Source organism: Cololabis saira, chromosome 14 (genome assembly GCF_033807715.1).
Source record: "Cololabis saira isolate AMF1-May2022 chromosome 14, fColSai1.1, whole genome shotgun sequence".
Taxonomy (NCBI): domain Eukaryota; kingdom Metazoa; phylum Chordata; class Actinopteri; order Beloniformes; family Belonidae; genus Cololabis; species Cololabis saira.
The window spans coordinates 33,483,910-33,511,403 of NC_084600.1; the positions used below are offsets into that span (position 1 = coordinate 33,483,910).

The 27,494-nt window shown below is 39.1% G+C and overlaps 1 protein-coding gene across 2 annotated transcripts in view; it reads left to right on the top strand.

The window, feature by feature from the left end:
- The first annotated feature begins 1,178 nt into the window (after window positions 1-1,178).
- fnip1 (folliculin interacting protein 1) overlaps window positions 1,179-27,494 on the top strand; it is a 39,283-nt gene continuing 12,967 nt past the window's right edge. Inside the window, exons 1-11 of one of the 2 annotated variants that reach the window (XM_061740499.1) lie at window positions 1,179-1,351; window positions 13,669-13,798; window positions 18,225-18,362; window positions 19,339-19,439; window positions 19,542-19,616; window positions 19,950-20,041; window positions 20,930-21,013; window positions 23,032-23,103; window positions 24,516-24,651; window positions 25,666-25,867; window positions 26,178-26,263. In XM_061740499.1, coding sequence (XP_061596483.1) covers window positions 1,260-1,351; window positions 13,669-13,798; window positions 18,225-18,362; window positions 19,339-19,439; window positions 19,542-19,616; window positions 19,950-20,041; window positions 20,930-21,013; window positions 23,032-23,103; window positions 24,516-24,651; window positions 25,666-25,867; window positions 26,178-26,263 — 1,208 coding nt within the window. In that variant the 5' untranslated portion in view covers window positions 1,179-1,259. The remainder of the gene's footprint in view (window positions 1,352-13,668; window positions 13,799-18,224; window positions 18,363-19,338; window positions 19,440-19,541; window positions 19,617-19,949; window positions 20,042-20,929; window positions 21,014-23,031; window positions 23,104-24,515; window positions 24,652-25,665; window positions 25,868-26,177; window positions 26,264-27,494) is intronic. The other variant, XM_061740500.1, reaches the window with a different exon arrangement.

Consider the following 27,494-nt stretch of genomic DNA (forward strand, 5'->3'; position numbering starts at 1 on the left):
TTTTACTAAAATGAGACATTTTAACTAGAAATAGGACAAATATTCTTGTTAAGATTTTGAGTTTTTGCAGTGATCCATTTTACTTATCCTGTGAAGGACAGAGTCATATTAACCGCAGTTGAATTGGTTTGATATTGGATATTGGATATTATGAATTCAACACCCATAAAACTTGTGATACATACAGGTACCACTGATTTTGGTCAAACCACTTGTGATGTGTTCATGGTCATCTAGACTATATATCACAAAACAGTAATTATTAAAAAATCATATATATGGGCATATATATGGGCTGATTTAATGTGCTTTAATGAATTCAACACCCATAAAACTTGTGATACATACCACTGATTTTGGTCATATTGCTTGTGATGTGTTCATGGTCATCTAGACTATATATCACAAGAGAGTAATTATTATAAAATCATATTATGGGCTGATTTAATGAGGTTTAATGAATTCAACACCCATAAAACGTGTGATATATTAACACCGATTGTTTTCATTAAACCTCATTAAATCAGCCCATAATAGGATTTTATAATAATTACTCTCTTGTGATATATAGTCTAGATGACCATGAACACATCACAAGCAATATGACCAAAATCAGTGGTCTGTATCACAAGTTTTATGGGTGTTGAATTCATTAAACCACATTAAATCAGCCCATATGATTTTTAAATCAGCCCATATATATGATTTTTTAATATGATTTTTTAATAATTACTGTTTTGTGATATATCGTCTAGATGACCATGAACACATCACAAGTGGTTTGACCAAAATCAGTGGTATGTATCACAACCAATTCAACCGCGGTGTCATATTGATAAGTTCAGAAAACTGTTTTATTGTTGTGTTTTGATGTATTTGATGTAAGCCCAGTGGATAAATTATCTATCCCCATATGATAAAATCCACCATCCCCCCTGATTATTTTTTTTTTTACAACTCGAGTACTGCCTCTACATCTTTACGTGTCTCCATGCCCAAGCAGTTTCCTACAAAACATCAACACAGCGAATCTGGTTACCACGTGGTACGTGACCAAAAATATCAGCCAATCAGGTGATTCCTTATAGCGGCCGCCGCGTCTGGCGGACCAATCAGAGCGCTGTAGTGGGTTACCGAGCAGCTCCTGTGACTAATGCCTGTCATATGACTGACACCCATGGAGACAGTTACAAGGAAAACACTTTGCTGCTGGATTTGAAAGAAAAGGGAACCTGTACCGAATTTATATTTGGTACAAAATGCCTCCAACTCTTTTCCAAAAACTTTTTAACAAGAGAAACGCGCTTTCATCACCGCCCCCGAGGTGCAGCAAAGAGGACCCAGCGTTCAGGTACGTGTGTGTTTATGTGTGTGTGTAGGTGTGACGTTTGTGTTGTCTGGAAGAATGTGACATTTTTTTGGTGATTGTTTTTTTTTGAGTTAGGGGGCAACTTGAACATGAATCCGGCTGATTTTGACACCAGGTGATCGCAGTTTAAGCAGCTTAAGCGCTGCAGAGGCGGCGGGCTGCCCTCGTCTTTGTTTCTCCTCGTGTTTCTCCTCTCAAGCATGCGTGGCAGCAATAAAACACCGAGGCACCGCTCCCTTTCCCAGGCTTATCTCCAGCTGACAAACGAGCAAATGTACAAATTACTTCCTTTTCGTGTGTGCTTTGATGGTCTCTGGCAGTGCGGCCAGACAGCAGACGAGGACACGGTGTGCCCCGTCTACAAACATGTGGTAGCTGCAAGGATACTTCTTTCTGCGTCAAATCGACGCAGAGCCTACGGCGTAGGTACGCGTAAGTTATGCTGCGTTCCATTTACCTCGGAAGTCGGAACTCGGACCTTGGAATGACGTCACAGCCGAGTTATGAGCGTTCCAGTTACAAAGTCAGAAAACAAGTTTGTAGTTCGCATATACCACATGAAAAATGTAAATTACACTATAGCAGCATATATATGCCGAACAATACTTGTATATGACTGATTTTAGTGTGACCAAAACTAGAAAGAAGTGCTACTACGAATTATTACAGAGCTCTCTTCTACTGTTTACAACTGGGGCAGCCATCTTGGAATGTGAACTCGGGGGTGGTGAAGACTCTCCCACTTTCCCAGTGGGAAATCCCACTTCAAGGGGCGTTCCAGTTGAAAAATCCGACTGGGAACTGGGAAATTCCCACTTCCGAGGACAAATGGAACGCGGCATTACGCCGTAGGCTCTGCGTTGGTGTAACGCGGAAGCAAAATCAGCCTTCAGTCCCGGCTGCTGCATCTGCCTCCATGCAGACCATCACAGTACACGAATAACAGCTGCACTGATGTACAGCACACTTGCGATTAGGTTGTGCACAGATAAAATATAGTACTCGGTTCTGCACTGGGCTTAACGAAAAAAAACACCATCATATACTAATTTGCACCTATGGTGCTTGCTGCGAATGCAAGATGGCAATCGTGTACATAATTTCAGGACTCTTTGCAGATGTTTTATGTCGATTATCACAATAGACGTGCGTTTATTTAGATAGATAGAACTTTATTCATCCCCGAAGGGAAATTCAACTGTCCAGCAGCTCATCAAAACATAAAAAGCAACCCCACTTCCACTCAGACAATAAAAGCACACTAATATTAAAATAAACATGAAATATAAGGTTAAAAAAATAAAAAATAATAATAATTATGTTTCCATCCATAAGACAGAAAGAATGGCTTTTTAATATTAGTCTAAATGGAGTATTCAAAATGCATATTAGGAGCTAATTTTGTTGCTGAGATAATCTCTTGCATATTTAAAGGCGATTTCAGACATTTAATAGCAAAATGTCTTGTTATATGTAACTGGAGATTTCATGGTTATAAATCTTAATATTTATGGTAATAAATATTTTAAAAAATCACATTTTAAGGGAAATGTTTTCTTAAAAATATTATACACTTTGATTTAGATTTCTATATAAGGCAACACGTGCTAATGATCCTCTTTAATGTTATTATTATTATTATTATTTGTAGATTTTTTGGGTGTTATTACTGTCAGTATAGTCTTAAATCTCTTTTCTTTTGGCCTACTTTCTAATGAGGATTCAATGAGTTTTTATTCTCATTCCAACACGTTAGACATAACATAGAATGAAAATTGTTTCTCTAGTCCCAGAGCAAACCCCAACAAAAAACAAAAGTATATACAGTAAATAAAATAAAAATTAGAAAACAAATAAATATTACAATTTTCAAACAGTAAAAAACAGCAGGATGACAATAATATGACAGCAGCGATAAAGTGGCAAAAACGTGATAAGTCAGCAAAGTGTGGAAAGAACCTGGAGTTATTCAGTTCAGATGCTCAGTGTACAAAATTGTACAAATTATTTCTTACTTAAAACCTTATTACGTCATTTGGCCATCTAAACATAAACAAGAAAGCTGATGTGTAAATTTTTTTTGTCCTAATGTGAGAAATCACTAACCCTGTTCTGTCTCACATCTATGACAGTACTTTGACATATTACAGAATTTGACAAATCAGACACCACACAGGGTTACAGTGGCCCCTTGTAAACCGGTCGTTGAACAGTACTGAAATATTATCTGTGATCATTGTGTGCTCTAAGCACCAAGAACAAATTTTATACAGCTGAATAAATGATCACATTATCAGACCATGGTTATTATTGCAGGCTATAAATCTATTCAGGAAAAGCAAAGCCTGGACTGCAATGTCACAAAACAGCACAATGCCATGTAAGAGCTTTTTGAGGTGACCCGCTTGATTGAGCAGTGCATCAATGAGCTAGTTGGTAGAACTAAATTATACTTTATGAATGCCAAAGGGAAACTTATAATAGTGTACTTTATACACATAGGGTTGGTTTGACGTCTCTGCGTGTGTTGGTATGTTCTTGTGTGCATCAGGTCAGATATTCAAGCAAGTGTTCTTAGTAGGTGTGTAAATAACTTTTCATTGGAAATTATGGCTGTCAGTGGATATATTTACCAGTGGGCATGAGAGCTCATCTCCTTGTGCTGGTTGAACTTTGGCCCATGTCTGCTCCGGAGCACGTTTCACGGCCATAAAGGTGCCCTGCAGCCAGCGATATAAATGTTGTTGGTGTGTGTGTGGCCTGTGTGGGTGGAGGTGGGGGCAGCTGGCATCCGTCCGAGAGCAAACAGACAGGCAGCAGGCGTTTCTGTTAACTCAGTGGTCAGCTGTGCTCTTCATACCTTTGGCATAAGCTCCTCCATTCATCAAGCATGAAACAGCTCTGGAGGGGGGAAATCTGTGTGGAGAGACGGTAGAAGAGGCATTACGAGAGTCTACAGACTCAAGTGGACTCCAGAGATGTTAGATACTTCTCTGATCCTCAGAAAATAATGTTTATTTTTCATATAAATCCTTCTGTTGCTATTATATGTAGAGCTGCCTAAAGTGTCAAGTCTGCTTGAAGTCTGAAGACTTCTAGCAGGTTGTGATTGGAAAATGTTATTTCTAAAGATTTCAGATAGATGTTTTGTTGAAAGCTACTCCCTTATCTAAGTTCTTAATCTCAATCTTGTTGCCTTGCATAATGCATCCCCCAGCCAAAGCTCTGTCAGAGCTCATCACCACAGCTTCCAGAATACCACACAGGGCAGCAGGTTGGCTCACCCTCGGAGGAAAGCCTGAAAGGCCTCTCCTGTTCCCCTAGCTGCACCACTTGACCACGGACGGCATACTGTACATTACACTGAGAGTTTTTGGCTCGTCCGTTGGTCCAGTCAGAGGCTGTTAGCCTGTAGCTTTGTCTTCCACACACAAACTTAGATGTCTTGTCCTGGCAGCCTGTTGAGGAAACTTCCCTCTTGATCTGGACCATGCAGCTCTATATGAATCTGTTTATACTGACAAGTGTCAAGGAGGGAATGGGTTTAAGTCGGGGGTTGGCAACCCAAAATGTTGAAAGAGCCATATTGGACCAAAAACACAAAAAAAAGAAAATATGTCTGAAGCCACAAAAAATGAAAAGTCTTGTATAAGCTTTGGAATGAAGGCAAATGGCGAAAGGCGAAATGTCGAGAAAAAAGTCGAAATGTTGAGAGAAAAATTGAAACGTCGAGAAAAAAGTCGAAATGTTGAGAAAAAAAGTCGAAAAGTCAAAATTTTTAGAAAAAAGTCGAAATGTCGAGATTAATGTTGAAGTAAATTTTGAGAAAGAAGTCGAAATGTTGAGATTAAAAAAGGAAAAAGGGAGAAAAAAGGAAAAAAGAAGAAAAAAAAAAAGAAAAAAGAAGAAAAAAAGGAAAAAAAAGAAGAAAAAAAGGTCAAACATTTTTAAAAAAAGCTCCAGGAGCCACTAGGGCAGCGCTTAAGAGCCGCATGCAGCTCTAGAGCCGCGGGTTGCCGACCCCTGGTTTAAGTAAACCGACACAAACTTTAAAAACTTTACAATCAAAAAATATATAATTTCCTCACATACATCTTTTGAAAACATCTAATTTAAAGGCTTTATGTAGTTTCAACATTTCTAGGAAAAATATTTGACTTTCCTGTGCAAAGTGTTTTATTGAAGCCATGATTTATTGTTTTTTTGTTGGTTATGAAGTGGTCATATTTACCTAAACACTGGTGAATGCAAGCACCATATACATTTATGTTAATTGCATTAGGATGTATCAGCAACTCCCCCCAACAGTGGAAATGCATGACATACTGCTTTAGTTAATTTTATGCAGCTTTTGATTTATTTATTGTCATATTTCCTTTGCTGATAGTTCAGTAGAAGTAACATCTCAGGTTCCTGATTGGCATGGCATCCTTCCTCCACTGCATGCTTTCATAACGTGGTGTGTCATGTGAGGCTTTCATCAATCTTGGCCTGTCACATTTGCGGAATGATCACATGGCTGCCTGCTTAGTCACTGGTACAAAGCCATGAGTTGGATAAAACAAGAGGCATTTGTGTGTGTTGATAAAGTTTGCGCATTTTAACAGTGTACTAACTCCTTGGAGATTAGTGCAATTACTTTGTTGTAACCTGTTGTATCCTGTTTGACCACTTTTCTTATACTATTTTAACCCCTTAATGATATGAGTCCTTCTGTCAGTGTAACCTGTGAGTTATTTTATCCGTACAATCTATCATGTGTCTTTCTATCTTACAGTTGTGTTGTTTGCTTACTCTCTGTGTGTCACTTTTATATAGGTAAGCTAAGCACCTAAAGTGTTACAAAAGAAGCAATGTCTCGGGTTTTGTGACACCTATTAGAGATGTTACAAATTGCAACCAACTGGATACTCCACACTTGTCTTCCAAGCGTAAAACCAGGATTTATGTGTGCACAGGCTGCAGCTGTCACAATTCTCATTCACTTTGAATGGGATGTTGACTTGTTTTTTCCACTTTAAATGTGGTCACGTTGCCTACTTTGCCTGTAACCTTTTGAGTGAAATGTTAAGAAACGTTCTGATGGACCTGTTAAAGTGTCTGTTCAGGTGTTAGTCCACAAATTGTACTTCTGATTGTCATAAAAAAGAAAAATCACATACCTTTCACTCTTGCCTAAAGGAGAAACTGTGATGGATGGGGAAGAATAGAAAAAATGTATATATGTCCCTTACTAGTTCGATGATGACAGTGGCTGTCATCAGGTTCCTATTAGGGCTTTTTTGTGTTTCCACATCAGGCAAAGTTGTGTAGCAACTTGTGTAGCAACAATGCAATTCATGGTGCTTTACATGATGAAAACCGTTCTTAGAACTGTAGGGGTCATGGCAAAAATATATTGCGTAGAAATCACATTTAGATGCGTTCTGAAAACTGAAATATGCAAGCCACGTCTTTTAGAAGTTGACTCATCCAAAAAAAAGCAAAAAAAAAAGCTTTTGCATGTTCTTGGATGTTTTTTCTGTACAAAGTAGGTTGAACATTTCAAAATCCGAACTTTCGTAAGTTATACACTCTGCATTTAAGATTTATGTTCTTCCTTCTGCCTCTTGTGTTTGTTTTTACTGTCATACCATTTAAGGGAAGCAACCCATTGAGCAGACAGTTATGTGGCACTGAATGTTCACAGATAATTATTTCTGTGAATAGTTTGTCTGTTGGGAGCATGAAAACCAGACTTAAAAAGTCGACTCCATCACATCACCTAATTAGCCTACTTTCAGTTTCTTGATAAGCAAAAGGAAGAAAGAAATGACAAGGGGGGCAGTAAGGGTTGACTTTGTCATAGTTACAGACTTATGTGGCTGGACAGTGTTAATGCTTTGCTACCAGGCTGAAAAAGTCATATGATGTGTCCTTTTGATAGAAACATCTTACTTTTTAAGGTGTTTTTTTCTACTTGCAAAGCACATTTGGATGCAGATTTCCTTCTCATGCAGAATTGATCGCATCACCTGATTGCAGCACAGTTTCTACCACTCCCATTCAACTCAAGAGCTTGTTCATGTGATTCTCTGTGAGACACAGTCATGCACTCATTACAGTCAGCACTCCCATCATTCCCTTTCTGTCATGAGCTGCTGATTCAGAAGTTGTAAAACAGGAAATGGTAAGAACCAACAAATAAAGAAAGGTGTACAGTTGAGATGATCATAATGTGGGTTTCTAATCATAAGCATGTTCTCTCTAAAACATGAATGCATTTTTGACTGATTGGCCTTTAGATTTATTTTGTGATTGCAGTAACCTTTTTAAGCCTCTTTATATAATTTTTGCCACATGCTTATTGGAATGCAGATATCCCTGATCCTACATAATGCATAGGTAGGAACATCAGGTGCTTTCAAAAAATATAAACAAGTCCCTTCTGCAGTTTCGCTAAAGGTTATATATTTTACATTTCTAATTGAAAGAGAGATTTGACTTTAGACAGATGCATATGTGAAATGTGGTGGTTTTTGTTTATTTATTTAAGCTTCTATGTCAAGTGTTTAGCGCATTCACACTGGCTTTACAGCATGAATGCCTCATCTTCAGCTTGAGCCACTCTACTGCCACATGTCATGTAGAATTTTGACACAATGGTTATTTCTGACACAATTAGAGTAGCGCATAGGTAGAATAGGTCATCTCAGCAGCAACAATACACCTACCATTGCAGTTTCAGTCTTTGTAGCCCCAGCAGAGCTGACTGTGGCTTTACACATCTTCAGGAACATGATTTTCGTTCTCAGTTTTAGTCTCGTGCATTGAAACCCTAATGACCTCAAACTTGCATTTCCAAAATAATTATTGAGTAATTTATTGTTTAATAACAGCGTTGGGCCTTTTGCAGCAATAATGCCATAGAAAGCTATTAAAAAAGCTTAACTTGTCCATGGGGGTGGGGGGATGTTTTGAAAAAGGGGCACAGAATGCTTTGCAGCATACAGCCGGAAGAACGTCACACTGCTTTGACTGAAGGGATGTTTATGCAACTGCCCCTATGTCTCTGACCGACGCATGCATGCACAGATGTTTCAGTGGCGGTGGAGAGGGAGCCAGGGCTCTTTGAGGTCAGTATAGGCTGATGTCAGACTCACAACAGTCTAAGAAACTAGACTGCATTGTTTCAACCAGGGATGGTGTTGTTCACATTTAAGCAGTTCAAGTATTCTCAGATACTGATGATTGATTCCCCATTTATTTTTCTTATGAGGGAAACCCAGGCTTATCAATACTTCATCTTTAAAAAAAATACATAATGTAATGCTGAATGAATAGTAAACAACTTTTAAGAACTGTTAAATGAAGCACAGCAGATTATAAATACTCTACCATGCTTGAAGACGTACCCACCAATAGTTTTGTCCTTGGCTGCACCCTAGTCTGTTCTGTTCTGCCATTATTATAATAATGATAATAATAATAATACCATGGATTGTATAATTGTTGGAGGAAACAAATTTTCTTAGTTTCTTATTATCCATCCATATTAAGGTTAGATTCAGTTACAGAATAGGCTTTTAAATCCCCAAACCTAAACGTTAATCCTTCTCCAGATGGATTGTGACATTCATTGATATGCATGATGTTTTTGAAAACTGTATTATCTGTTTTGAGTTTTCTTTTAATTGATGAGTAGCTTTAACTGATGTCATTGGGGGACACTTGTTACCTTATGTTTTTATACCAGGAATTGTATTTTGGTTGTTAAGCCAAGAGTGATTGACCTTCTGTACAAGAAAAATCTTGATTATGCAAATATTCTTACTGAGGATAAAGAATTAGAAAGTGCAGTCTGTAGTTTTATGTTTAAGCTATTGAAACAATAGGCTATACATTTAGGTGGTGGCCACTGGCCACACTTTACTTATATGTACAAGAAAACCCATAAAGCATAAGCTTAAGCTGACTAATGGTGAAAAATAGTATGGTACATAAAATCTTATGTTTCAGTGCTCCACCCTCTGAACTCCTCCTTACTTCTACTTCCCTACATTTGTAAGTAAGCTGATGCTTTCATTTAAAAGCAAAAGGGTTTTCTTTTTACAAATGCAATGGACATCTGAGAAGCTTTCCTTGCAAGCGTCTGGCATCTTTAAGCTCTTTGTTTCCATTTGTCTTCTAACACTTCTTTGTTAAGAGGAAGAATTGTAAATTTACATTTATTGGACAAAGAAAGATGGAAAACGAGTGAGAGAGGGGCAAAAAGAGAAGGGATTAAGAAATGACACACAAACAAATCCCCTCTGTCACTCTCTTATCACAGCGCTTTCTGGCTGTCAGCAGTCCAGCCTCGCCACTGGTGCTGCCTCTGTAGTGTCCAGCGCTCACAGTGTTTCTGGGATCACCTGATAGTCTCATGTTGTTGTGTGAATTTAGTTCACCGCTATTCTTAGACCCTTCTTTGGCTGGCAGAGGAGGAGAGAGGAATAGAAAGAGGGAGAGGGCTGAGGAAAGACTGGGAGACTCGCAATGATGCTCAGGTAGGAGCTGGCGATAGTTATCCTGACTTGCGTGCATTGGAGTGTGAATGTTGATGGTAATGAAAGGTTTATGGACAGTACTTGAGCTCTTTTGGTTCTTTCTTTCTTTTTTTGCACGAGTGTCAGCAGTCTCTGCAATCCAACGTGTCGGCGGACATGCAGTTTTAAGTAGCAGGGCTAGAGTTTTTGTCTTCAGCTGCAGGGTGGTGAACCGAATTGATCAGAATTGATCAGCTGCAGTCGCGTGGGTTACTAAGACTGCACTGAAACATTCCTGTGATTTTTATCAAATACATTTTTGGGTAAAAATTGAGTTCCAGGAGTCTGTACTTTAAAGGCTGGTCCCATCATACTTTAAATCGTGGCTAAACAAGATGATGCATCACTGACTGAAATCAGAGCTCTGCTTTTATTCCCCTTTGAAGTTTTTAAAGGAAGAAAGTAACTGGAGATTTTTTTCTATTCAAGATCAACAGGTTGTTCAAGAGAACTGATACTTTTCACACCTGTGTTTCTGAGAAATTTTAAGTAACCACTGCCAAAGACAGCCGAGATCCAAGCGGTACAAGTATGTAACAGTCATGAAGTCATGTGCTACTTTTATGAATGACTCCCCTCTCTCCTCTCAGTACTGTGACTGTCACACGCTCACTGATGGATACTTCCTCCTCCGCTCTCTTTCCGCCCTGCCTCTGTTTCTGATGTTTTCTGTCTTTTATCACAGGTTTTTGCTTTCACTGACTTTTTTTCCCCTTCATCTTTGCATCAATTTTTCCCCTCTGTTTAGTGCCTCGTCACATTAGCTGGCTTTTATAGTGGATTATTTATTTTCTGATGTTACTGTTGCTTGTTGTTGTATTTTCTTTTAATCCTGCTCTTTTTTTTTGAATCCCATATTTTATTTCTCTTGATTTTTCTTTAATAAATGTGGTAATGATGTTCTTATGTTTGTTTCTTGTCTCTCATGTTTTTATTAGACATCTTTGCTTCTCTCACTTTCTTTTCTCACATGTTTTTTAAAAAAAGGAGAGTGGGGTGGGAGGTCAATGAATCTCATACAGTTTCTAGCGTGACAGGAAAGTAATTGCCTTTTTAATTTAAAATTAAAAAAAAAAATTCTATATTCGTGGCGAAGGTATGAATGGATTTACTTAACATATGAACATTTAACACATGGCTTTTGTTCATTATAGATATTTTCAAACATTTGAACTTGAATGAGATTTGATATTTAGGATGTATTTAGGTATCGTGTATTACATTAAGTCCTCAAACTGGGTAAGTTTGGGCTATTAAAGATGTCTATTGTATTTTTAGTGTTTGCGAAGCAAGCAATTTGTAGGTAATGGATTACCATTGTTTTCATATGATTATTATTATTTTTTTAATGAATGTTGTTGTTTTATTTGTTTTTGTTTTTATAGAAGAAGACCTGGCACTGTCAGTGCGGTCAGACAACATTACTCAGCCTGAGTTAAGACGATTTAAAAAAATATGGTATTGGTAATTTTTTTTTCTGAAAGCAGTTTTAAAATGGTATAAAATAAAATACTTTACATTTTATAAATGCTTTACTTGTGATATTTTGATTTGCACATGATTGGACAATTAATCAAGGGAGGCACATCACAAAATTCCTCATAGAATCACAGGTTTTTCACATCATGACATTTGGACAGTGCAGTTATTTAATTAATAATGGAAGATCAGAAGCCAAATGAATCCATCACTGCTATCCATGGCTGTCTATTAATGTGACTGCAGCATTTTTGACTTAAGATGTCTTGAAAGTGATGCATGTAGGTCTGACAAAACCAGATTGTCTTTGCAAAATGTTCTGGAAAAACCCCACAGGGGTCATTTGGACACAACAATGTCACATTCAGTTGCTGCCCAATTAATGGAACATGGTGCATGTCTGAAAGGGATGTCGTACTTTTCACGACGACTCCTCCATTTGCTCCTTGGTGCATGATAGAATATATTTCCCTCCGAAAAAGTGGGTCATACTTTGACACCAGCATTTGATAGATAGCATCTCACAAACACAGGCATGATATACATGGATCATCTCTCTCTCACACACGTAGCTAAGGATCAACTGGTATTCCCTGGCCTGTCAAGGCTTTTGAATGTGGGCTTGTGTATGTTTGTGTGTGTGCTATTTTGTTGGCAAGTCAAGTGGACTTAACTGTTCCTTTTTACCCCCACCCATTTACTATTAGTAACTGTTTAGGGATGCTCTCCGTCCCCCAGTAAAAGACTATATTTAGGTTGAACCCTGTCTACCTCTGAAAGACGCATCTGTCTTTTGGATCAGACGGAAAACCTTGCCCACCATACATTTGGTCACCTCTTTTGCCCTTTGTGTGGACCATTTATTGTGGCTAAAAAGTTGGTTAAATGGTCAAGTTTGATGGATAATGCAAGAGAGAATAGCAGAAAATAAAGACTCACCATGAAAAATTACATTGTGTTGATGTCCTCTGACTTAGCTCATTTAATAGAAATGTGGACTGGGTACGCCAGTTCCTCGTCAAATGTGACTCCATGTAAAGCAAGAAATATGTGCCTCTGCACAAAATTATCACTCCAGGATATTTATGATATTTATGTGGAAATACAGACAGACATAAAAACAATGATTAGTAATTATATATATACACATACACACACATACTGTGTATATATGAGCTCCTTTGAGTGGCTGCTTGTTATCTGGGTATGATGCAGGTCTGTGGTGGTAGGTTAGCAGTACGTTTAGTGGCACGCTTTGTGGCTCCCCACCGTTTGCAGTGTGAGTTGGATGAATGGCAGCTGTGGCATGGCCTCAATGGACCCTGCCTTGCCAAATGGGGTGGGTGGCAGTTGTAACAGTGTTTATTACAAGCTTGTAAGTACATCATATTTACATTTTCCCCTCATGCTTAGCGTCTGAAGAGTCTCATTCACCCAGGTTATGGTATGTTTAAGTACTCAACCAAGGCAGTTGCAGTAGTTAATGGTTCCTAAAAAGTCCCACCCGTAATTTGACTAATATGTTAGAAACTTAAAATAATTTTTTTTTTGTATTTTGCATACTTTGATTTGGTCTGTATGTATAAGGAAATACTTTTAGTACTGTTTATAAAAGGTATTTGTAATGCAATGTGCAGGTACCTCATGCTGGATTGCAAAAAAAGAGAACGCCAACTTCTGAGGAAAGCTTTTCTTGTTTTTGTACCTGCAGCTTTTGTGGTCTAATGAGATTTGGTTTTGTTGGGATGAAAAGTGGGTCAAAGGGCCAAATTTGATGAAGAATACAAGACAATAGCACAAGATAAAGGAACCCTAACATGAGAAACTGAATAGTGTACTACTGCTACGTCCACTCAGATTACAAATACAGGGAAGCCCACAAATAATTTTGGAGTGACTGTGTTAAGATCTGCTAATAAACAAGTCAGACATTGTCTGAAATCATATTTCCTGCTAAATCTGACCCAGCTATAATATATAAGGACATGACATATTACAAGTGTGTAGGACGACGGAGTTGTTATGCGCCAGTGCACTGTTAATAGTCGCTAAATGTATTTATCTTTTTTAGAGAGCTGTGGTCATCATTTTGAATTGTTGAGTAGCTATCGACGAGGACATGCGTTTATCCCTTATCTGCACAGCTTTATCAGTTTATTTGTACTAATTTAGTGAAATAACTTTTTCCGTCACATCTTCCATCCTCTGATTCCCTTATTTTTTACCCCTCTTTCCACTATCTCTTTTATTTAGCTGGCCACTTCCACATTTGGAGCCCAGTCAGATCAGGCTGATAGTGTACCAGGACTGCGAGAGGCGTGGCAGAAATGTCCTCTTCGACTCCAATGCCAAGAAAAAGGGCACAGAGGAAGCCCCCATTACCGTGAGTCACTTGTTTATTTTGTGCACATCTGTGTATGAGTGTATTGTGTTTAAGAAGCCCATCCTTGTCTTGATTACCGTTGAAATCAAATCAAATTATCAGATAAACTGTTGTTTCTTTTTTCTTCTACTTTTGGCCCATTTAAAAGGTTTTGAAAGATTTTAAAGAGAACAACCAAGAAAACAACCAAGTGAATAGTTGAACTAATTATTATCATTTCAAAATCTGCGATCAGTTTTCAGGGCATTTCCTAAAGACAACATTTGTAAATAAAAGCAATTCAGTGGTAGAACAAGCCACTTCGGGTTAGGGCTGCAACTATTCTGATAGTCAGTCATTGACTATTGAAACAATTGATCGACTAATCGGATTATGAATTTCATAATTATTAAATGGCTCTTATTAAGTTCTCAGCTTTTACATTTTTCATGACGTTGTTTAAATGATGGGCTGATAAAAAAATAAAAGATAAGAAGAATGGACAGTTCATTCAAAAATACATTTTTCAATTAACTTTGCTGCCATTCGGCATGGTGTTGCATCGGCACATGTGCAACAGAATTTACAGGTTTAAAATATGATTACGTTTTGAAACTCAAATTTAAAAGTGCCAGTGTAGAAAAAGAGTTGAAAAACAATAATTTAAGACAAACAGACATAAGTTAAAAAGAATGAACAAATGAGATGCAAGAAATAAAGGTGGCAGTGCATTATGGGAGATTACTGAAATGCACCAGTAGGTAAAAAGGTTTTCAACTTTGATGCATAAAAGCTGAAAGCTGCCTCACCACGTTCTCAGCAGAGATAGGAAGGGAGGTAGATGCCTGATTTTGTTAACAAACACACGTGGTGACAATCACGTCTGAAAGTTACTCTGCATAATGCAACTTTCAGCAGATAGGAAGGAAGGAGATGCTTCATCCTAGGGCTGGGCGATATGGACCAAAAGTCATATCTCGATATTTTCTAGCTGAATGGCGATACTCGATATATATCGATATTTTTTCTGTGCCATAATTGGGGTTTCCCCCAAAGCATTATAGCATAGCATCTCTGTTAGCTTCATTTTTTTCTGAGGCAAACCCTTAAAAAAACAATCAGTTTTAATACAAAGCCTCGTGCAAAATGTCACACAGGTTCCTTTATTAACAGAGGTCTGCACAATATCAAAATGTATAAAACAAATGAAACAAAAATAAACTGCCTGCATATATAGAATAAAAATGCTTCTTGAATAAAATAAAACAAATATCCCTTTCCTGCATAACAATTAAATTAAAATACACTGTACAATTAATACAATGTAGACAGTAACAGGCAGACTTTTCCACTGAGGTTGACAGTTGTGCAAATAACAAAACATTTGTGCAAATCTCAAATAAAACATTCAAGTCAATTTGTCACAAAATAAGCTACGGTATATCAAAATCAAAAAAAAAAAAAAATATATATATATATTTTTTTTTAATCGATATAAACGATATTGTCTCGTACCATATCGCGTTTGAAAAGATATCGATATATATTAAAATCTCGATATATCGCCCAGCCCTACTTCATCCTGTTGCATTTTCGTGTGTGTCCTTTCTCGTATGTTTGTGTAGGTTTTTATTCATCCAGGTCATTGTAATTTTAAATAATTAAACAGAACCTGTAAACTGTATTCCTACCTGATCAACATGTGAGTTGGTTTGTTTGGTTATGTGAATCAATGTCTGGATGGATGTGAAACTATCTTGGGGAGAACCAGCCTTGTCTGTGTTGATGTGGGTCTAACCTTGGGCCACCTCCACTATTAATGTTAGTTGGACAGCAATGTGGACAAGGAAGACCAGTGATTATAATAGAAAGGTGCCCTCTAGCATCACATGTTCAGTCCCACAAATGTTGGCTTAACACCTCTCCCCCGCCCCCCTTTTATCATTCATATATGCACACCTTGAGTGATGTGACCAAAATATTTAACAATTTGAGCAGTTATACATCCTACAGTTGACAATGGCCCTAATGACCCACAAAAGGAGTGGGCTGGTCAGTGACTCGCAAGCGAGTTTGATGACTCACAAAGTATGAATGTCCCACCAACAATCGACAACTCCACAGCAGCCAGTTAAAATGGAAGAAGCCTTTGAATCAGACGTTAAAATTATTAAAAATAAATCAATAATAATTATATAAAGAGGCTATATTGCCTTTTATTTAAACACTCGTCAATAAATCAGTCTTTTTTTCCCTTCCTTCCCCACATGTTCATTGTTGTTGGGTCTTTGTTTTAAATATGATTAATGTGACTAATATTTTCCTAACGCTGCTATGGGCTGGTGTTTGACCCTGACCGGTTTGTTCTGCTGCTCTTATCTCCAATAATAATAGTCTCAGCTGACAACCCGCGTGTAAGCAGCATTCTTTCATCCTCACATGACAGGCGTGTCACTCACTGTCTGCCTTTTTCTCTCTCTCTTGTCTCCTTATGTCTCTCATCCTGTCAAAATGTTCCCTCATTCTGTATTTGTTTTCGGTTCATTTTATCTTCTTCATTTGTTGCTTTTTTCTAATGCGTGATTACTGTGTTTTCCTTTTCTATATTAATCTGTTCATCTTCTATTAAACTCTATAGCTTTTGTCCACGAAAACATTTGAGGATTTCTATACCTTCCTACATACGGGATTTTTCAACCCCGCACCTCCATTTCTTTTAAGTCCGGTTTGTCTTTAACATTTAAAGCCTCACATTTCACTGGTTTTTTTTTTTTTAAGTTTTTGCCATTATACATCCATCTTATATGTATGTGCACAAGTCTTTCTGTTCCTCGTTTGGTCAGTATCTTTACTTACAAGCCAGGAGTTTTCCATGTCACTGGCGAACCCTCTTTCACCTGTGTTTCAACTTAAATGGCATTAAAGTAAAGATCTTATGCTTGCTGTACTTTCTCAGTTTATTCCCCAAAATATACTGAAGCGCTAGATTTCAATTGGTCTGGTGCCAAATAAAACATCAGACATTTGCTGCTTTTATTCAAAAATTAGGACTTAAAAAAAATGTACTTCCACAGAAACAGTGAGAAGATTCAGTACAGTATGTGCTTTAGTGTTTTAGTATGCGTGCTTGAGCCAGTGCCAATATTTTTGGTGCATTCTGCAAAGTGGGGGCTTTGCCAGATACTTTCATATCACATGATTTCTGTTTTTGCAGCTTGTTTTAAATTAATTAAAAATACACCAACAACTTGAACATGCATAACAGAATGACTTAGAAAAACAATGACAAGGCAATAACTGGAGTTATATCAGATAAGTAATAAAGAATCTGCAAAATGAGAAGACAACAGAGAGTGGTGTAGGTGTAAACTGTAAGGAAACGGTTGCAGAATTCAAAATGAAAACAAACAGAAAAACCCCAAAAGGCTTTATAAGAGATGGAGAAAGCTGCTGGAACAATAAAGGGATGTAGTTGGAGTGGTGGAGGGAGGGTAGAGGGAGAGAGAGAGAGAGAGAGAGAGAGAGAGAGGGAGAGAGGGAGAGGGAGGGAGTCGTTGCAGCGCTGCTCAGTCACGAGTTCACTAGGAGTCATATGACTAGCAGTCACATGCTGCTGGACTGTGTACAGACCTCACACTGCACTGCAGCAGAGCTGCTCGCACACCCATGTGCACACTCAAACATACACTCACTCAGTCACAGTGACTTCATGAGGGCATACGTGTCTACATGCACGAAGGTCATTTGTGCAAATTAGAGAACATAGAAAAAGTAAACAATAACTTGAACATAATTTGACCGTAATCTTTACATCACAATGAGGCGATATTTATCTTTCTTGCTATGTTCTTGTTTTCCTGTTTCTCTCTAATTCTTCCTGCCGTTGCATTGGCTGCAACTCTAGTGTCAAGCGAGCCATTAGAGCCCAGCTCTCACACACTCCCTCACTCTCCCGCCCTTGTCCACCCTCTCAAATGCTTTCCGCCTGAATAGCCTGCCAAGTTAAGAAGGCACATGACTCAGGCTGATTGAGCTCACATTGCTGTTATTTTGCCATTTTGCCAAATGCCTCTGGATTCGGTTTCTTTAGGTTGAATTCATTTTTATATTTCCATGAAAAAGTTTACCTTTTAACCAGTAACTTCTCCTTTTTGTTTTAATTTGAATTTATTTGTGTCTGCATGAATGTTTTTAGTAATTTAGTTATTTACAAAAATGAGAAATGTAGGTGGTGTAAGGGTTCTTGCAAAAGAAAAGGGGAGAAAAACCTACGTAGTATTTTTATTTTCGTCTGTTCATGGGTGCAAATTAAGCAGTAGTGGATAGTGTTTCACAAAGATCAAAAGATTATGCTTTGAAAGAAATGATATGCAGTCTTTAGAGATAAATGAATGTGTGCTGGTTGGAGCTTGCGTGTGAAGTTTTAGTTTTTTTGTTTAACCCACAGAGCACTGATGGCCAGGTCAAGATGTTTGGGAAATGCTGCCAGCTCCGACCTACAGGAGGCAGCAGCAGTTCCCTGGACAGCTCATCCTCCTGCGCTTCTGAAACCAAGGAAACCAAGGAGCAGGGTCTCCGCTTCCAGGTAATGCACACAGCCTCCTCTGCAGTTATGTGTTCTTGCACATGTACTCAAGGCACACTTACGGCAGTGATGCGCAGGTAAGATTAGAAACAACCCGCAATCGCCCAACATTTTCAGCCAACCTGCGCGCAACCTCAAATTTTGATGAACCCGAACCTCTACGCAACCCACAGATTTTTCTTTAAAGAATAAAATCAATGAAAGTAAGCACTTAAATGAACAGCAAAACCGAGTGTTGATATGTTAATGTGCCATTACGCATATGTCGTGCGCCAGAATGATCACAGGGCTATAACCCAATGTCCAGACTATAAAAAGGGCTTTTTGTGACCAATTCTTGGATATATCTGAAACATTTGGTGGCTGTTACTGGCATTTAATTTCAAAATAAAAGAAAAAAAGGGGTCTTGTTTCCCTGCGCTAAGAATAATCATGGTGTGTCTTGACCTAAACGTCCAAACACTGATGATCCATCAGACCAACAAATATGATCTTGATTCACTATTTCCTCAAATTCTTACTAGACTTTACGTATTCTATCTGTGCATATTTTTGTTTTGAATTAGCCCATTTTCAACTTTTCCGTGGTGTCTCCATCACCTGCCTGGTGTCACACACGCTTGCGGAAACTCGCGCTGCATCCTCGTGTCAGTCAGCCAAGGTTGTTGTAGTATTTATGACTTTTATAACAATTGCCTTTTTTAAATATGCTTGGAAATGTTTTAAGTATTCATTTTCAAAGTGCAATAAGTATTCCAACCAGCCCGACCGAACCCGACCCAAATATCATTCTGCATATTTTTGTCTGACTCGTCACCACAGGTGACCGCGGTCAACCGCGCAGGTCGGATCAGCCCGCGCATCATTGCTCAGCGGAAAATAGGACGGGCAGACTGTCAGATTCCTGCGGTGTTGTAGTCAGTTGATTGTTTTTATTGGAAGGGTAACAGCAGTAAAAGATTGCTTTCCTCTCTAGGGATCGAGGTGCTCATCTGATGTGGTAATGCTGGGGGAGATGATGTTTGGCTCTGTGGCCATGAGCTACAAAGGCTCCACACTCAAAATCCACCAGATCAGGTGAGAAAAGTACAGACGAGGTAGAAGAACATGTGTCTTACAGTGGTGAGGCATGTACAATATATAAAATGCAGTATAACAGACAGATGATCTCCATATCAGATCACCCCCTCAGCTGATGTTGAGTAAGGTCTTCACCGCCAGGACAGGGGGCAGTGTATATGGCAGTCTCAACACGTAAGTACAAACACTCACACACACGTCTCGCTCTGATTCTTGTGTTTCTGTTATGCAACAAAAAAACACACACATACTCTCATCTTCCACTCACATGCATCATGTGTCTTATTTTCCTTTGTGTTTATGTCAGTTTAGGAAGCTTTCTTAGTTTCTCTGCATTCAGGAACTTGTCCTCTTGCATACAGATTTTAAAAATAAAGTCATCATTGGCAGTAAAAGAAACTGTCATGTCATAATCATGTTGGAGATTAAAAAAAAAAAAAAAAAAAAAAAAAAAGCTCCACAAACTCTTTCTAATGATGATTGGCTTTCTGTGTCGTCCTCCCACAGGTTACAGGACAGCCTGGAGTTCATTGGGCACGACAGCAACACCTTAAGGCCAGAACAAAACACTGGGGCCAACAGCCTTCTAGGGAACATAGGTAACCATAGCAACCCAGTATCATACTCAACCCGTCTGATCAACAAATGATAGTTGCTCTTTGTCCTTAAATCATTTGAAGAAAACTTATTAGCTGAGTAGTTCACAGTTCAACATTTTTCTGGAAATCCATGTGATAAGTTTATTACACAGCGGATGTGCTTGGTTGGTAGCAGGTTGTTGTTTCTCGCTTCCAATACCTTTCAGCATCCTTGTTTAAATGCAAACCATGTTGGAAAGCCTCTGCCAAGAACTCTCTTTTGCTGCGCCACTAAACTCGTAAACATTTGGAAACCTTCACAAAGCGTTCGAAGACACATGATTCCTGAGCAAATGGACTGAGTCAACTCCACCGTCACAGTGCTGGCACTCTGTCTTTCTTTGGACTTCATGCCTCCACTCATTACTGCTATTAAAGTAAATATAGTTTTCAAAAGCAGGCTTGAAGGATAAAGTGCATCTAATTAAAGATGAAATGATTTGATATCTAATAATGTTTTTGAAGAACAATGCATAGAACCTTTGGTAAATTCTGCATTTTTTGTGTATTTGTTCGTTCATATCCTCACAGAAAAAACAGAAAAGCTTTAGTTCTGCATATCAGAGTTGGAAACCCTGTTTTTATAAATACACAAGTATTGATAAAGACTGCTTTTGATTAGCTGTGTTTTCTGTGAGTGATACAAGCTCTCTTGTTTGTCTAACTTACCAACAAAAATAATCACTGTTTCTTTCCAGACTGTAAGCTACTGTAACTAACGAGAGGGTTGGACAACAGGATGCAGCCAACCTTTCCTCCTTACCCAGTCACTAATCATGGTTCATGTCTTTCTTGTTTTCCTTTCCCTCTTCTTTTTTCTCTTCCATGTTTTTGTTTCGTGCTGCGCAGGATTTTCTCAGCTCTGCAGCCCTCGACGGGCCTTCTCTGAACAGGGCCCGCTGCGGCTCATCAAGAGCGCATCTTTCTTTTCAGGTTGGCGCTTCAAACTGGCTGCAATTGCTGTGTGCCAGTTGTTTGTGTGCATAGAGGCTGTAGGCTGAACACTAGCGGCTGCTCGGGGACGTGACTCAGTGGGTGCATGCCTATGTAGTGAATGTTGCACTAGGAATAATGGTAGTGGTGAAAGCATGCAATAGTACATCATGTCTGCAAATAACCTGGGTCATATAATCAGTGCTGGGGGAAAAAAAAGAAACATTTGATGTGGTTTTTTATCCCATGTATTAAGAGTGTACATAACTAAGCCACTGGGTTTGGATACACAACACAAGTACATAAAATTCACCTATAATTTTCTTATAAGTTTAGAGTTTAAACTGTCCAGGTGACAGTTTAAACTGTCATCCGGTGTCACACACACCTTCCTGTCCTTCGTTTTTACTGTGGCTGTGCCCCGTATGAAAACTTCAGCTGTCAGCCATTATTTATTTCCTTTTTTTCAAAGAAATTATAAATATACCAGCCATTATAATTTGACCCAGGTATATTGCATGTGCACAAAATGCATGAGGGTTCACTGGTGTCAGCTACTGTAGTATTTTCTTTTCTTTTTGGGTGTTCTTCTCGCATACTATGATCAACATGTTTTTGTGCCTGTTGCATTTGAAGTTTTTCTTTTTTTTCCTTTTAAGAATCTATTAAGATTTGCTGAAATGTGCATGAAAAGAATGGGATATTGTTTCTGACCTTCATGCAGCTGCACGTAGACATCCTCCAAAGTAGCAAATTCATAAATGCCTTTCAATTATTTATCACTTAAAGGGTACAAAAATAAATAATGATGAATAAATAAATAGCACTAGTATTATGTTGAACTTTTCTCAACTTGTTAATGTTGTAAACTACTTATATTTAAGGAACAATCCCATTTCTGATTACTGCCCAGTAAAGTAGCTACAATGAGATCATACAGCCTTATAAGGTTAGATTTAATTGTTTTATAACCATAATGTCACATTTGCTGCATACTTCCAACAGCCAACCCATGTCTGGTTGTAATCTTGTTCGTAAATCATCATTGTAAAGAAATTGACCTAATTTCTTTACAAGATAGACAAGATGGGTTGTCACCTTTTGAATAAAAGACATTTCATTTGCTTTAGTTTCACGGTTGTTCAACAGTAATTTCAACCAGTCTATTCTCCTGTGGAGATCTGTCGCCTTGGTCTCTAGCCTTTCTGTTCGACTCTGTGATGCTGAGATCAGGGCTGTATTTACGCCACGCTATCTGTAACAGTCTCTTAACACTATCTTTTGGGTCGTTGTCATACTGCTGAATGAATCTAGGAGCCGATCAGACACCTCTGTGATGGTACTGCAGGATGGGTCAGAATCAATAGTTGTACAGGGCTTACAACTCCAGCATAGCACAGTTTATTCACCTTGATTGGAGAGCTCATCAGCCTCAAATATAAGTGGTTATTCTCGCCTGGATCTCCCAGCTTTGTAATGGGCATAAATCCCTAATAGCGCATTCATATGCTGCATTTGTGGTTTTAACACCTCTCTGTTGTATGAGGAAGCATTAATGTTCTTTCTGTTTAACTTTATAACTTTGATAAGAGAACAAACGGGTGTGGTCTGTTCTGAAAAGATAAATCAAAATTCATGGTAGCTGATGTTGTTGATGGTAAGTGAGGGGTTGAGCAATAGCTTATCGTAACTGTAGTGCCTTTCGTCACGGTTTTACTCTGCTTATATTACTTCTTCACGTTTGACTCATAAAACAAAGGGTACACTAACAGCTTTGCACTTGCTGTAGTCCTGAAAGGTTGGTGCTGATGATGTGTGAGATATCCCCAGAAAATCCCTCTGATTGGTGATAAGAGCATCTTTAGTATTTTTTTTTTAAAATCACACTTATCTGTTTTTTTTCTTATTTTTTGACTGTCCATTATCACTCCATGCAATTTTCCTTCCCACTTTCTTATCATCTAACCCAACGCATCCCTTTTTCCCTTCCACCTCTTCTTCCCCTTCCTTTCCTTCAGGCCACAGTCATCCCATGGACATGCCGGGCCGAGGTCCGTACGACGAGAGGGACAGTGGCATCGCCAGATCAGGTACGTTAATGAGGCTAGAAGCCAAAGCCTGGATTGACCTACACTCAGTGCTGCAGCTAAGCCCTGAATGGTACTTAGACTTTATTTCTTGTCGAGAAGAACTAGTGAGTGGAACAGAGAACATGCGCAAATGTATTTGCAGCCCTCTATTTCCACATCCAACACCCTGGGTTCCTCACAGCTTTTCTCATGGTTTGGACTCGTGGTTGCAGAAAGTGCGTGTTACAGCCAAGTGCCTCTTTCTTTCACAACCACTTCCCATGTCAGTACGGTTGACCTGCTTTGACTTCCCTCAACAAGGTCAAGATTTTAACAGTTGCAAAACCACAATTTAGTTCAGTTGGTGGCGATTACGATACATGCTTCACACTTTTATGGAAGGAAAACGTAAGTTTATGTATGCATGATAACAGTTCCTTTTCTCTCAAATTCTTGCTACTTTTAGCAATTTAGTTATTTATATATAATATAAAATTTGGACACAATAGTAGGCAGAAAGAAAATGATGCTTAGTATAATAGGGGATGTTTTCAAATCCTCCAGAGACTGGGAAACCTTGTCCTGTGGAAACTGAGCTTTACCCCGCCCCCCCCACCCCCCTCCACAAACATCACATCCCCTTGGCACAACTGGTATTGCACTTTCTGCTCATGCACAGGGCACATGCAGAGGATTAAATATAGTAACTCTCTGAACCCCCGGCCAGTAAATAAACTTCTAATTTAAGCTTTGTCCCCTCTTCTCCATTTTCTTCCAGTCATTCCCTGTGTTTCCACAGTAGAGGTTTTATTAGTATTTTGGTTTATCTGACTGACATGTATATGCATGCATACATATACCTTCCCCCTGTGTAGCTTAGTTTTCTCTTCCACGTGACACACATTCACGTTTCTCCACCTTAGCTCTTAAACTCTGCACACAGTCACAAGATCACACTCCATCTACGTGGTTCATGTGACCATTGATCAGCGCCTACTATCTGGGTTGTAAATAACCCAGTGATCAGGGGCCTGCACTTTGTGTTTTGTGTGTCCATGAGTTGTCATTATCATGCCAGGCCTAGTTTAAAGCTTGATTGCTCAACAAATGCAGCATGTTACTGATATCAAGGTGACTGATATGTGAAAGCTGTTCAGTAATAAGAAGCTGTGTTTAGGGAAAAGGGAAAAATAAGTATTTTGCTCTTGTTAAAGTGTTTTTTTTTCCTGTTTTATAAGGAACACTAATCGTTTCTATTTAACTCTATGTGACCGACGTGTCATTGAGAATGAGTAATCCTACAAACCTGCTGTCTGATTCACTCTTGTCCTTTTGCTCTTTTTTCACTCACCATTACCTCCTTCTGTCCCCTGTTACTCTCCTTTTCTTGAGTTGTCTTTACTCATCTCTCCTCTCCTCTGTTCTCCTCTTAGCCTCTCTGAGCAGCCTGTTGATCACTCCCTTCCCGTCCCCCGGCTCCTCCTTGACCAGCAGCTGCGCGTCCAGCTACCAGCGCCGATGGCTCCGCAGTCAAACCACCAGCCTTGAGAATGGCGTCTTCCCTCGATGGTGAGCCGCATGTAATCATCCATCATAACAAAATGCTGGGAGGTCATTTAATTCAAATTAAAATGCACACAAATGGAAGCAAACTGAAGATAATCTTAAAACCTACGCAGTCACATAGTTGAGCACAAGCAGCAATTATTTTAATTATTGATTTATTTGAAAACTCTTGCCTGAATATTGGTTTTAATATATTTAGCTTTTAGAAAATAAAAGACCTGAACAATGAATTCATGGACTATCTATGGAAAAGGACCAGAGTCATAGTAAAAGAATAAAAATTGGTGGTATTGGCTGAAAAAGGTACAAATACTGACTTTATACCCAGTACGTTAAGAGAAAATGTAAGAACTCAATCCCCCACCTTTTCTTTTGATTTTACTGTGGCGTCTGCTTGTTCTAACGAATTCGTTGTTTGACTGTGAAGCGCATGTAAAATGTCCCACTTAAAACGATAATCTGAGGGGAAGAGACGACTTCCGCAACAGTCTCTGCGTAACTCTGGCCCAGCTACCAGAGACCCTGCGCCTCTTCCCTGTTCAGGGCCTCCGTCTGGCTTTTGTGAGGTTTATCCTCCAAGGACTTCCTCAGAATCCAGCAGGCAGTCAGGAAACTGACACACACTACTGCTATGTGCTATAATCGTGTTCACAAACGCACAGTGCTGTGACTAGACAGGATGCTGTGTTTGCCTGTTAGTGTAACCTCAGCTGTCAGACTCGGAGCGTGCGCATCTTCCAGTTCAGCAACACCAGAGCTTCTCGTTAACACCTCCAACAGCAAAAGAGTCTCCTTTTTAAAAATAAATATATAAAATGATTAACATAGGCCTATATATTTATTACACTGCAGCTAAAGTACAATAGATTTACTTAGGTTTCATGAAAGATGAGCTTAAGCCTTTTTTTTCTCAATTTGCCAGAATTCCAGCATGAGATTTTCCTGTCAGAGTTGTTGCACCCATGTTTCTGCCTTTGTCTCTGCTGTGAAGTCGACTCTGAACTCTGCTCTGATTAGGTCAGCGGAGGAGAGCTTCAACATGTCCGATGAAAGCGGGGGTCCAAGTCTCGGCGTTGCCCGGAAGAAAAAGATTGCCATTGGAGTCATCTTCACATTGTCCCCCAACCCTGAGGAGAACAGCCGCTTCCAGGAGTTCTTCTTCTCCCACTTCCCTCTCTTTGAAAGCCACATGAACAAACTCAAGGGTGCCATCGAGCAGGTAAATTGATATAGAAATGTATCTTCTGCCACTCCAGACACCATAGCAGGGTCGCACACAATTGCAAACGTCATACCCTTTGCTGCCGTCATGGGCAGAGTTATTGTCAGCTCAACCAGTCAATTGTAATGGCTCGTGTTTCTGTGGTTTTGGTTTACTGGTTGCACAGTGTTGTTGGCACTGTGCAGCTCTGGATGACTTCAGATTTTGTCCTCAATCCCGCTTTCCATCCCTCCCAGTCTTCTCCCTTACTTTTGACAGCTTCAGTGCCAAATATCTAAAAGTCCATGTGTGCTGTTCTACTTTCAAGGCCATGAAGATGAGTCGCAGGTCAGCTGATGCCAGCCAGAGAGCTTTGGCTTACAGCCGGATGGTGGACGGACTCAACGAGTTCAGGTGGGACAGCATCTCATATTCACTCACACTGCCAGAGAAATCAGTCTGAAGTGATTTATCCCCCCCTTTCCTCATGGCGTCAAGCTCTTACATAGTGGAGGAAAAATCTTCCAAGCACAACATCTTAATGGTTTCTCAGAGCACAATGTTCACTTTCTTTTTACTGCATATTTATTAGCAGACTAGGTTCCCCCCCCCCCCCCCCCCCCCCCCCCCCCCCCCTTGGTACATAGCAAACTCTGCACGTCATATAAAGTCAGGAAAAGATGTGACATTTAAAATCTGTGTCAAGGGAATTTATGCAACTCTTAATAGTAGCTTGCATCAAAAAATAGCATGATTTATCTTTTTATTGAAATATTTAGGCACTGCAAGTGTCACATCTTCCTTAATGTATTTTCCCCCATTTTTTAATATCACAGATTTAAAATTTCTTAGTCTGACAGTTTGCTGTAAAAAGAACTCACTATAATATAAAAGATTGACGTTTATTATGCTTATCTGGCAATGATCCCGCCATAAAGAGATGCTGAAAGGTGCAACAGGGAGGGAAAGGCCACATGGAAGGTAACAGAGATGAAGCGATTCTGTTATACTTGTCTCATTAATGTCTCAGGTGTCCCAGCAGTTAATAATAAATAAATGCTCCTGATTAAGAGTAAGGGTAATCTTATAGTGGTACATGTTCTTTTTTTCTGTTAAGTAATGATTACAATTAACAATATGCCTATGTAGTCTAATAATTAATACTGCATGTCATGTCAAGTAAAATAAATAACCATGGTGCATTCTTTAGTGCTTTGGCTGTGTTTAAGAGTTTTTATTTAGACTTTTCAGAAGCATCAGTTCCAAGAAGGATTTGCTCTTTATTTGTATTGATATGAATTATACAGTCATTAGTTTATTCTAGCCAGGATGCATAAATAAAATGTTTGCAGGCAACTGAAGTGTTTGCCAATATTGAATGACTGGTGCGAATAAAGCCACCAAACCTGTGTAAGTGTTGGAACATGCCTGTCTGCACTGCTACTTTCACTTGGTACATACGCGCTGCCAAGCAGTTCCCCCCGTTTTGAGTTCTCTGCATTGCTTCAGTCATATGCCTGTTGACACCTGGTCTCAGCAACCCAAGCCTCCAGAGTAGCAACCCTATCTGCCTCAGACGCTGGTCACAAGCAAGCACCAGAATAGTAAACACAATGTGTGTGCCAGCAGGACAAACACTAGTGCC